The sequence below is a fragment of the Podarcis erhardii genome (genome assembly GCF_964252035.2).
Source record: "Podarcis erhardii genome assembly, chromosome: 5".
Classification (NCBI taxonomy): Eukaryota; Metazoa; Chordata; class Lepidosauria; order Squamata; family Lacertidae; genus Podarcis; species Podarcis erhardii.
The window spans coordinates 37,061,448-37,073,942 of NC_138509.1; the positions used below are offsets into that span (position 1 = coordinate 37,061,448).

At 43.2% G+C, this 12,495-nt stretch overlaps 1 protein-coding gene across 3 annotated transcripts in view; it reads left to right on the plus strand.

The window, feature by feature from the left end:
- Positions 1-1,621: 1,621 nt before the first annotated feature.
- TNKS2 (tankyrase 2) overlaps positions 1,622-12,495 on the plus strand; it is a 29,740-nt gene continuing 18,866 nt past the window's right edge. For 2 of the 3 annotated variants that reach the window (XM_081863123.1, XM_081863122.1), the window contains exons 1-8: positions 1,625-2,123; positions 5,292-5,516; positions 6,986-7,081; positions 8,003-8,039; positions 9,367-9,442; positions 10,353-10,447; positions 11,394-11,460; positions 12,135-12,321. In XM_081863123.1, coding sequence (XP_081719249.1) covers positions 1,637-2,123; positions 5,292-5,516; positions 6,986-7,081; positions 8,003-8,039; positions 9,367-9,442; positions 10,353-10,447; positions 11,394-11,460; positions 12,135-12,321 — 1,270 coding nt within the window. In that variant the 5' untranslated portion in view covers positions 1,625-1,636. Of the gene's footprint in view, positions 2,124-5,291; positions 5,517-6,985; positions 7,082-8,002; positions 8,040-9,366; positions 9,443-10,352; positions 10,448-11,393; positions 11,461-12,134; positions 12,322-12,495 lie in introns of all 3 variants that reach the window. The other variant, XM_081863124.1, reaches the window with a different exon arrangement.

Here is a 12,495-nt window from a genome sequence, read left to right on the forward strand (position 1 = left end):
TTATCCTACTTGCCTATGACACCGACACTGGGATGAAGCCACAACTTTACACTGTGCTGCTGTCAGGTGTAACTGAAGCCACCAAATTCTATAGCGGGCATGCCCAAAACTGGCACTCAATACCAAACAACAATCCCATTGCAATGCCTAGGAAGCTTTACTCCTATATTGTACTGACTTCATGAGGAACGGTTGAGGGAGTTGGGTATGTTTAGCCTGGAAAAAAATGAAATGAAAGCTCTTCAAATAGCTAAAGGTCTGTCACATGGAAGAAGGAGGAAGCTTGTTTTCTCCTGCTCTGGAGGGTAGGACTCGAACCAATACATTCAAGTTACAACAAAGGAGATTAGGACTAAACAGCAGGAAGAACTTTCTGACAGCAAGAGCTGGTCAACAGCACAGCGGTCTCCCTCAGGAGGCTGTGGGTTTTAAACATAGCTGTCAACCGTCCCTTATTTGGCGGGAAAGTCCCTTATCCCAGCGCCATGTCCCGCTGCTGTCCCTTATTGATGATGTCCCTTAAATTTCCCGGGTTTCAAAGAAAGCAGCTCCTCTCCCTCCCTCCCTGCCGGCCAGGGAGGAGGGAGGCTCCAACTGTGTTGCTTGGCTGTGTTGCTCACCCAATAAGGAGTCTAAGAACGACTGGGGGGTGAAGCTTGCATGCCTTGTGCCGATCAAATCGGCCGTGTTGCCTGGGGACTCGCCTTTGCTCAGTGCTTCCCAGCGGAGAGGTGACGGTGGTTTTCCTTGCCGGGTTGCTGCGCTGTGGGAACCACCATTTGAGGCTTCGTTTGGCTGCTGGCTGGAAAGCCTTTGGCTCGGAGGGGCTCAGAAATTGAACATACATGTGCTCTGAAAATCCCTTATTTTGGCTGCTGATCCCTTATTTTCGGGGCTGCTGGTCCCTTATTTTCAAATCTGTAAGTTGACAGCTATGGTTTTAAAGCCGATTGGATGGCTACCCATCAAGGATGCTTTAGTTATTCCTAACACGTGTCTAAGGGATGCGGGTGGCGCTGTGGGTTAAACCACAGAGCCTAGGACTTGCCAATCAGAAGGTTGGCGGTTCGAATCCCCGCGACGGGATGAGCTCCCTTTGCTCGGTCCCTGCTCCTGCCAACCTAGCAGTTCGAAAGCACGTCAAAGTGCAAGTAGATAAATAGGTACCGCTCTGGCGGGAAGGTAAACGGTGTTTCCGTGCACTGCTCTGGCTCGCCAGAAGCAGCTTAGTCATGCTGACCCGGAAGCTGTACACCGGCTCCCTCGGCCAATAAAGCGAGTTGGTCACGACTGGACCTAATGGTCAGGGGTCCCTTTACCTTTACCTAACACGTGTCTGCCCAAGCAACGGCACCCACGGGAAGCTGACTCCCAAGCATCCTTTCTCAACCTGTGGGTCCCCAGATGTTGTTCAACTACAACTCCCATCACCCCTTGCTAGCAAGGCCAGAGCTCAGGGATGATGGGAGTTGTAGTCCAACAGCATCTGGGGACCCACAGGTTGAGAACGGCTGCTCCCAAGGAAGCCGGGCTGGGGGGCGGGGCGGGGCTTCAACCGCTGGAGCAAACGCGGCTCCCTCGACGTCACTCCGCCGCTCTAACCGCCGCGCCGGCAGTTCTCTCGCGCACATCGCGCATGCGCCTCCCCTCCCGCCTCCCCCCTTCCTCGTTGCGCGCGCACCTCGGCTGCTCCGCCTCCCTTCCCCCTCAGTGGCTGCCTCGGCCGGAGGCGACTGTGGCGTCGAATTGCTCCCCGCGGCGGCCGCCGCCGCCACCGCCGCCTCCCCCCGCCGCTCTCCGCGGAGAGAGCTCGGGCCGCCTATGGCGGGTGTTGGGCTCTGAGGGCGAACGCGGGAGGAAGTTGGCTCTTGCCCCCGGCATGGCGGGGCGGCGGGGCGGAGCGGCGGCTGGTCCCCTGGGGGAAGCGCTGCCGCCGCCGCCGCCGCCGCTGCTGTTGTCCCCGTGCTGCGCCGGGGGGCCGTCGTCGTCGGAGCCGGCCCGCGAGCTCTTCGAAGCCTGCCGGAACGGCGACGTGGAGCGCGTGAAGCGGCTGGTGAGGCCCGAGAACGTGAACAGCAGGGACACGGCCGGCAGGAAGTCCAGCCCCCTCCATTTCGCCGCAGGTACTCGCGGGTGGCCAGGCCGCCGCCTCGGGCGTCTCCGCCCCTGACTGTGCATGTGAACGGGGGTTCGGGGTCTAGTGGCTTTAGGGCCGTGGCCTTGGGCCCCTTCCACCGAGGAAGGTGCTGTTCGTTTATTTGGGGCTTTAAGGGGAATCATTCAGGGAGTTGGTGGGTGGGTGTCCCCACGACCGCACGTTTCCTTCGTGGAAATAAGAGGAGCCTATAAACCCACCCCCTTCTCGTCCCTGATCTCTGGCCATGCAGGAGCAACTCACGAGATCCCCGTCCCTGAAAGCAGCCTGTGGGGGCTCGTGTTTAAATGGCCACCGTAGCCAAGAGCAGCAAGACTGACCCCCCTCCCCCCCCCACATACAGCGAGGGAGGCCTGCAAGTGGTGGCGTGGGCTCCGTGGGCGGGATGCAGTGTTTTCAGAGTCTCCTCGGGAGGGCTGCTGCATACCTGAAAGTGGCGTCCAAAGAGGAAGCAAACCGGTACTGGCCAAGTCCAGACATTCAAAAGGTGTCCAGTTTGAGAAGGAAACGCGTCGGTGGTGAATTTGTTAATAAGTTTGCAATCCACTCTCAGAGCTAAAACGAGTGATGGTCCACATCCTGTAAACATTAGTTCACCTTGTGCTTTGTGGGCGCTTTCAGGAAGATGTTGTTGCTCAAGGGGGATTAACAAGCACATTGTGTGTAAAACATGCACATAGAGGAGTTGTTGTGATTAGCCAAGTGTGTGTTTAGAAGTTCCTGGAAATCATTGGTCACAATTGCAGGTGTGCAGATGTCACATCAGAGTTGATAATTATTTTGTAATTCCATCTTGTAATTGCACACAAGGATGCCTTCTTCAGATCCAAGGCTTAGGTGGTGTTTTGCAACGCTGAGGTTGCTAGAGTTGACCCAAATAGACAAACTGAGAAAAGGAGGCTGGAGCTTCTTAGATGCAGGTTTTTCCAAAGCCTACTGATTTTGGCTTGCTCCCAGATAAGTTTCTTTTGGGTTGCACGTAGCCTTAATGCCCAAGTTGTTTAGTCCATCTGACACGGTGAACTACTTAACTGTCATTAATTTGCCCAGATAGGAACATGCAAACTTATCCTATCAAAAAAACCCCAAATGATGTCTAGACCAGCAACAGACCACATTAGCATATCACACCAAGCCATGCTATGGCTTTTAACAAACATGCAAATATACTCCTTCCAGAAGCACCTTAAAGACCAACTAAGTCAGTTCTTGGTATGAGCTTTCGTGTGCATGCACACTTCTTCAGATACCTGAAGTGTGCATGCACACGAAAGCTCATACCAAGAACTGACTTAGTTGGTCTTTAAGGTGCTTCTGGAAGGAATTTTTTTGTTTTGACTATGGCAGACCAACACGGCTACCCATCTGTAAATGCAAATATACTGTCTCCCTTATACTTACACGTAGTGGTTGAGAAGGTTGCCTGGTTTGGATGAAACACTAAACCAAACTTTGGCTTAACAGCTGTTCTGCATTAACCTAAAATACCAGGGAGGAACAATAGTGGTGCAAGGTTTTCTCCAGAAGCATGTTTGCATTTGCACAAAACTGTGGTTTGACTTAGTGTGACATGCGAACTAGGGCCCAGGTATTTAAGGAGGGGGCAGCACGCAAGGAGAGGGAGACTGACTAACCCTTGCAATTCCCATCAAGAAATCCCCCATGTGGCATTTAGGTTTATGAAGAAACTTAATTGCTAGGGCAGGGGCAGGTCCAAGGAGGGGAAGTCATAGGCTGAATCTAGAGACAAATCCCTTTAGCCCACAGGCCATCAGTTCCCCAACCCTCAGCCATACTCACTGGGGGAACCCACTGAGGGGAAGACATCTCTACAAGTACTTTAGCCCCGAGCTCTTCAGGGCTTTGTATTGTATAACCAACACTTGGAATTGGATTCCGTGGCTTATCTTCCATAGATACTCCAGAGAAAAGCATGTCCATGTGGGCTGGTGAAAGTTGACTTGCTTGCTTTCACCTCCTGTGCCCACCAGCATCCCCTTCAAACCTACCTTGAGAGTTGAGGGCTCCTGAACTGTATACTGCAGACGTGTGCATTCAAATCCTATTCTGTTAGACCACAGTATTTTTTAAGAATTGGAAGCAGTGTAACAGATGGATCATTGCTTATGGCAGGAGCAGACAGAAGGTAGATCTGCATGATTTGCAATAGATATAGAAGGGTTTCTGACTGAATTGAATATTAGTATGTAAACTTGATTTTTTTTAAAAAAAGCTCTGGGATGGCTGACATTTTGTTAATCATTTATCTCAGTTTCTATGTTTCCTACTTGTAAAATAGAAGCATTAATTTGCTTTTTGCAGCTTGCTTGAGTTTTGTCTTAGAATCCCTGATCCCTGAGTAACTCAGATATAGGCTTCATCTTTTATATACACATTGTCAGATGCAAATTGTCTACCCTGTGCCACCATTTGTTAATCTAGCTCTACCTCATAGCCACTATGTTGCACCAGGCAACATATATCCTGAAGGCTACCCATCCCCAGTTGACATTGTGTATAGTTACAGTTATAGTTATCCCATGGTTCCCTCAAAGAGATGCAGGGGATTCTGTATTGTTTACTGATGATGCTGACTCTGGCAACTGTTTCTCTGTCCAAATGATAAAACTTCCATTTGTTTACTATATAATGATACAAAATGGATGTTTATTGCAGAAAGTAACATTTTAAAAAATCCACAGTTGGGCAATACCTTTATTTGAACCACCAAAATGTCAGATGTTTGGAACTAAATAGGGTATTGGCCAACTGACAATTTATTTATTTATTATGGGCACACATTGTGTTTTTGCAAATACTGTTTGAATAAAATTAGGGAATGTATACTTAGAACTGATAAGAAAATACACAATATATACTCCCCCCCCCACCATTTCTTGAAAATATGGAGACTTCAAAACTTCAGGAAATTTAAAATCTCCAAAATAGGAGCTGTCTCCTGTTCTGTTCTTCAGCCTTTCTTTTATTTGGTTAGCCAGAAGCAGTTCTTTGGCATCTTGTCTGGTTATAGCACTCATGGGAAATATATGGAAGATTAGCAAGTTAGATTTTTGTTTCTTAGCTCTAGCTTTCTTCCCTTGAAGACTGACTATGTAAAACTACTTTTTTGTTTCAGGTTTTGGTCGAAGGGATGTAGTGGAATATTTGCTTCAGAGTGGTGGTAACGTTCATGCACGAGACGATGGGGGCCTCATTCCACTTCATAATGCCTGTTCTTTTGGTCATGCTGAAGTTGTCAATCTTCTCTTGCGGCATGGTGCAGATCCTAACGCACGGGATAATTGGAACTACACTCCCCTTCATGAAGCTGCCATTAAGGGCAAAATTGATGTCTGCATAGGTAATTGTTGAAAACACTTGCGGTCTCTGGATCATTGGTGGTTCAGTCACCATTCAGGTGATATGTGGAGAAGTTGCAGAACAATCAAGAATTGATCCTGGATGTTTTTTTTTTTTCGACAACAGAGATGGATACCATTCTCATCAGGGCTGTGTTTATTGAACTAGCTCCTAGGTCCTGTGATTTTCATAATATGACAATGGTTCCAGAGCTGAAAGTGATCCACAGGGAATTTTTAAGTAGTGCATCATGGGGGCTGGGTGGCGAAGGTATGAGAACCACTGGTTTAAAAGTGTCTCCAGTGTGTTTTTTATATAAAGTGACACAATCATGCATATCTTTTAAATTGGAAAACAAGCTTTCAAACAATCTGAGGCTTTCTTGTAGAAATGAGGATACATTGTTCTTTATTAAAATAATATAAACTAGTCAACTATCCGTGAAATACCAAGTTGTTCAAAATATAAGTGGTTATATAGATAGTATGTAAATGAATTTTCTTCTTTTTCATTTTTGTGAGAAGCTGGTTATGGGTAATGTCCAGCTTGGTTGGACAGGATCTGTCTGCATACATTCAGAGACATTATCTATGTTTGCACATAACAAACCTAATTAACAATAATATAACCAACCTCAAGTCAGGGTATGTTCTTGTTACATCCATAATCTTATTTGTATACTGCCTTTCCATAGTTCAGACCATGCTCATTACATAATTACAGCGTAACAATAATATACAAAATAAAGATACAAAAAAAATCAATAACAGCAACAAAGCCCCCCCAACAAAAACCCCTAAACAAGACCCCAGACCTAATAGTGATAATAGTGGCTTATTGGGGAGTATCAAACTGTAATTACATGTGAGTGTGGCTGTTATTATAAGGTCGATGGAGCCTGCCTCCTTCTAGTTGCAGAATAATATGTGCATTGAAATGTTTCCATACATTTCTCCTTTCCCACCTTAGGGCTCCAGGAGGGATTTACTTAGCGCTCACATTAATTTCCTTCTAGAGCACTGTGTTGGAGAGGGGAGACTGATAGAGACACAGGAAACACTTTCCTTCTGTTCTAGCTAATGCTTTCTGCTGTATGTACATGCAGCAAGGAAGGAAAGGGAGTGTATGTGCAGGCATAGACTGTACTTGTGACTGAAAAAGAAAGCATGGAAATTGTGTTTTCACAATGGAGTATTTTACAGCTGTTCTGTTTCATCCTTAGGACCAGTTCTGTGACTACCTTTGCTTGATTCTGCTGTTTGTATAACTGCTTTTGAAAATATGTGTACACTTCCCAGGTGAAACTAGCCTTTTACACTGAAATGTTCAGGGTTATGTTTCATTATCAGGTTAGCATAATTCTAACTCTTATTTTATAGTTTTAGATTAGGGCAACTAATCCCTTAGCATCTCCGCTGAGCTACTTCCTTGTCAAGTTCTGATGAAAGCTTTATTTTTTTCTCCTTTTAGTACTGTTACAGCATGGTGCTGATCCAGCTATCCGAAATACAGATGGAAGAACAGCATTGGACTTGGCGGATCCATCAGCAAAAGCAGTGCTCTCAGGTAAATGTTGTCTTTTTGTAATCTGTAAGATTTATGTTTTGGCTACTGCTAAAGGAGGTATTGCTCCTATTATGCTTGGTGAGAGTAATACTCTTTGTTAACTGGAGAAGACCTGCTAAGAAAAAAATTGAGTAATACTTTGTAAGATTGGTAAAAGAACAGCCCATTTGATTTTTTACCACTCCTATGGGAAAGCAAATATAATGGCTTGTTTATCCTACCATCATGCAAAATAAGTAATATTTGAAAAGAGTGCTACTTGTGCAAGTTTAGTAGCTAGCTTCAGAGTTGATTGTTTCATTTTGAGGGCTAAACATTTGATTCCAGCTGTGCTATTTATCTAAATTGGCATAATTATATTTTGTATATACCATAGGTTTTGCTGCTTGCCTGAATGTTTAGCTGTTTTTGACTTTATAGAAAAATAATGGGGTGGTATTCAGCTAAGTTTTACTGAGAGCAAGGCCACTGAAATTAATAAACCATACTAAGTTAAGTAGTTCAATTTCAACAGGTCCACTCTAAAGCCTAGTTACATCACACCCAGTATTTTAAAATTATCAAACTGGATCCAGTTCAGGGTGTTGGTGCTCATAAAAGTTGTAAATGACCTTGTCCCAAGTACTTGAAGGAGTAACTTCCTCCACATGTCCCAGTGTGTTGTGTGCAGTCAGAGAAAGAGGAATACATTTTTATTCATCCAGGCCTTTGGAAGTAAATGACTTTATAACTGTAATTTTAATTATTGTGTATTGAATATCGCTTTATCAGATTTTGTTTCTAGCAAGCCAGCATACTATTTGGGGAGGGAGGACAGGATAAAAAACACAGAAAAACAACAAAAAACCCTTGCTTTATAAAAGTTTTACACATTTGTATTTGAAATAAAAAAAATCCTATCTCCTTTTTGCTAACTTTCAGGTGAATACAAGAAAGATGAACTCTTGGAAAGTGCCAGGTAGGAAATAATAAAAGATGTGAGCTGGATCTACTGCCCAGCCTCTTTCAAAAATACCCGAAAAATGAGACAGGCTACACATTGAAGATTTTTTCATATTCTGCATAACAAAGGCTATTCTTATGTACAGTTATGGATTGGAAATTATTACCATGATCTTAATGTCTGGCATTCTCCATGCAGTGGCAATACTTCTCCAATGCAGGCAATCCACTCTGTGTGTGGAGGTGGGGGAGGCAGGGACAGTGCATGAATGACATTCAAGGAAGGGCCTGCACATGCATACTGGCATGGGCCTCAGGGCCAGGCTGCCTTGCTCTCTACGCTACTCTACTTGACTCTTTTAATTGGTTACAGTACTGGAATTCACAATAATGGCCTACGCCCTAAACAAAAAGTTGGCCCTGGTCAAACTTCTTAACAGGTAAATCACATACACCCAGGGGATTTTGTCTTGACAAAGATAGAATCCGTCTAAAATGCATTGCCCCCGGACAAACAAAACAATACTTTTTAGGAAACCATGAACCAGCATGCAAACAACCTGCCTGAGGCATCATATTAATCTCAGTCCCATTCTTAAAAGGCAAGTGTCTAGTCCAGAAGTAACCCCCACACCTGCACACCTTAATCTAGAGGGTTGGAGAAAGCTCTGCCCTTATGTGTCCTCCTAGATTTCACTCTTCAGTGAAAGGGGCAAACTTTTACACTTCTTGCTGGAATCTTCACACACATCAAATGTGAATGGAATGCTGCTCTCGCAGTGTTGGATGCAACCGCTAGTGTTCCTACAATAAAATACAGTGGTGCCTCGCAAGACGAAATTAATCCGTTCCATGAGGCTCTTCGTATAGCGGTTTTTTCGTCTTGCGAAGCAAGCCCATTGACAGCTTAGCGCTATTAGCGGTTTAGCGGCTTTTAGCAGATCAGCTGATAAGCGGCTTAGGGCTTAGGAAAAGGGGGGGGGGGAACCCCGCAGGAACTCGCAAGGCATTTTCGTCTTGCGAAGCAAGCCCATAGGGAAATTCGTTTTGCGAAGCGCCTCCAAAACGGAAAACCCTTCCGTCTAGCGGGTTTTCCGTCTTGCGAGGCGTTCGTCTTGCGGGGCACCACTGTAACAATAAATATGTTGCTAGCAACTGTGATTAAGGATTTTAATATATGATATATGAAGTACAGTAAGCTAGTACCATTGCACCAATAAAATCTATTCCAAAGTTTTATTTTTAATATTGCAAAGCATTCAGGTAGCTGTTTGTAGTTGCTTTGCAGTTTTGTGTAAGTTGAATAAAGAAGGCTGCATGCCATATCTTTAATTGCCTTTTAGGAGTGGAAATGAAGAAAAACTGATGGCTCTTCTCACACCACTAAATGTCAACTGTCATGCAAGCGATGGCCGAAAGGTATTTTTGTTTTCAAATGCCCACTTTAAAATGTTAGATTTAAAAAAACACCACACTTTACATTAAAATGTATTTGGTAATGTATTTGGTAACATATACTTTGGTTAATGTTTTGAATTATATTTTAATTCAAGAATGTTTACTTAAAGTAGAAATCTGATATTAAGTGTGTTGCCTAGCTGTATAAACAAAAGAGCCATGTATGTTCTGTCTTGGCAATATCAGTTGTTCTTTGGTTTTTAATAAAATTGTACTTTTGAAAGCCAGTTAGAAAAAAATGTTACTAAGGAATCTAATATAGAGATTATGCATTGGTTTTCTTTGCCAAAAATGCCTGTTGTGTCAGTAATATTACTAGTGTGCTAGGTAGCATTAATTACTTTTGCCTGGGGTGTGGACAGAAATCAAAATCTGTTGTCCCTTATTTATTATGCTGTCCTCTTTAAATATATTTATGTAACTAGTTTAGCTTGAGAAAAGATTGCAGTAATTTTTGCCTTTGAACAGAGGTGGGAAATTAAGCCTCATTCTTTCTCTGGCTCAGTGTGCTGTACTCAAATTTAACTTATTATGAGAAAGGCCCTCCTAAATCTATGGGTTGGATACAGAGGTAGCATTCCATGGAAGGAAGAGCTCTGAATAATCAGGGAAGGCTTTGATCCAGCAGAAAATGAAGATGCTGGATTAGATGGGCCACTTATCTGATCCAGCAGGCTCTTTTTATGTTCCTAAATATCCTTCTGCCAGGTAGTAGAGGATGTGACTTTTTGCTGACACTCCTCCCTTTGCAGCCCCCAGTGTCATGCTACAGATAACGTAGACTGCTTTAACTGATTTATTATAATTCTTTTAATGGAAAATTTCCTTATATTTATATAACCGTTAGATTTATTTGTTTTTTTATTTCTAGTCAACTCCATTACACTTGGCAGCTGGCTATAACCGTGTTAAGATTGTGCAGCTCCTGCTTCAGCATGGAGCAGATGTACATGCCAAGGATAAAGGGTATGTTTTTCTTGGGAGGTTGTGGTATGATTTTATAGATTCTGTTGAAGCATGGATTAGATTTTGTCTCTGAAATGGGCATGCCACGACTTGTGGCACTTTGTTCAAAGAATAGGCCATCTTAACCGGGCCTTTAGAAATTCTAAATTCAGAAGCCCTCTTGGACATTAACTTTATTTGAAAGGGTTGGGATGCCTTAGCAAGCCCCACTTTGGGGGGCATATAATATTTGCCAGTTTGTGCACCCCTTCATGAGTTGAAGCACAGTCTTCTGAAGCATGGAGGGGTGTAAAGACTGGCAAATGTGTTGCCCCGGAGGAGGCAGTTCTTGCCAACTGCTTCTACTCTTACCCATGTAATTTCCAATCATGTGGGAAGGGAATGACTGATTGGTGCTTTAATCAGATGATTACATGAAGCTTTTCATTAAATAAAAAAGGGCATGTTTTAACATAGACTTGCATGAGAACGATGCAGAGTCTTTCATCCAACATGTTGTACTCAGTCAACCCAGGGGTTTTATAACTGTTGCATTCCTTCAAATTTTGTGAGTTAATTCTGCAGTCGTTATCTTCACTTACAGGCTGATCATCTGCAAATATTTATTTTTTACCCCATCGCTGTCTCTAATGCCAACTGACTTTCTTTGTAATCTAATTTAACTTGATTGAATGTCTCCAGTTAAAAACAACTATATTATTTGTTGACTTCAGTAGGACTTAATTGTTATAAGTTGACCACGTAGTTGTTATACTTTTGAAGAGCATTGAGCCCAATGACAGAGGAACTCCCACCCCCCAGCCAATGTTTGGTTTTTCATTTTGTCAGATGAATGTTTGGGCTTTCTGTTTGATACTAATAATGAACGGTGTTTGACAATATTTTATTTGTTAAAGGAGATTTTTCAGTGTTCATGTGCTAAGTTTTTGGGATTTCCCCCCCACAGAGATCTTGTTCCTCTTCACAATGCTTGCTCCTATGGACATTACGAAGTAACAGAACTTCTAGTAAAGGTTAGTTTCTTAATTGTGTGCAATTTTTATGGGAAGATTATTGCAATTTTGTTTCTTTCTGTTTTGGTATTTTGAAAATTACTTCCTGTCACCTAGATTTTCAAAATGGGCTTTCAAGTATGCATATTATTTAATGTGTAACCCATTTTAGATTGCATGAGGTAAAAGAAATTATGGAAGAAAATGTTGGGCTGATTGTGTTTAGGGCTTGTACATCTGAAAATGCTAAATTTACACTTGACTTTCTGTATGGGATCAAGTAATACTACTTTTTCTTTTGATAAAAATGTCTCATGAGAGAAACATGGGATTAGGAGAGTGATTCAAGATAAAGATACTGGGCTTCTGAAATTACTGTAATTATATTGGCTGTAACAACCACTTGCCCAACGTGTTTTGAGATTGTTCCTGGAAGTATTGGTCTTGGGTTTTTTTGTTTTTTTAAGGAAACTCAAGTTCAAACCGTTTATGGATAAAGGCATGTGTCTTGTCATGAAGCTAAACAGTCACAGTTTGAAGAAAAGGAGGACTACTAATCTAACATTAGAGTTCTCAACCTTCTGTATATGAGTGTTTATGGGGTCATGTTAGATGGATCATGTCTTCCCTATGACATCAGAGTTCTAGTTTAGTATTATCCAGCATAAAATCATAAGTTATCTTTCCTCTCCTAGCATGGAGCATCTGTGAATGCAATGGATCTGTGGCAGTTTACTCCTCTGCATGAAGCAGCTTCTAAGAACAGAGTGGAAGTGTGTTCTCTCTTGCTGAGCTATGGTGCTGATCCTACACTGTTAAACTGTCATAATAAAAGTACAATCGACTTGGCCCCAACACCTCAGTTAAAAGAACGATTGGCATGTGAGTATAGAGGAAATGGGATTCACTGAGAACAACTGATGGATATGAACATCCCCCCCCCCCCCCCGTTTCCAGTAGGGACCCACACGTTGTAGCCAGTCATTATTTGTGATACCTACCATCCTTGCTTCTCCCCTGAGTCCTCTAGTACACACAAAATCAGAGGCACAAAAT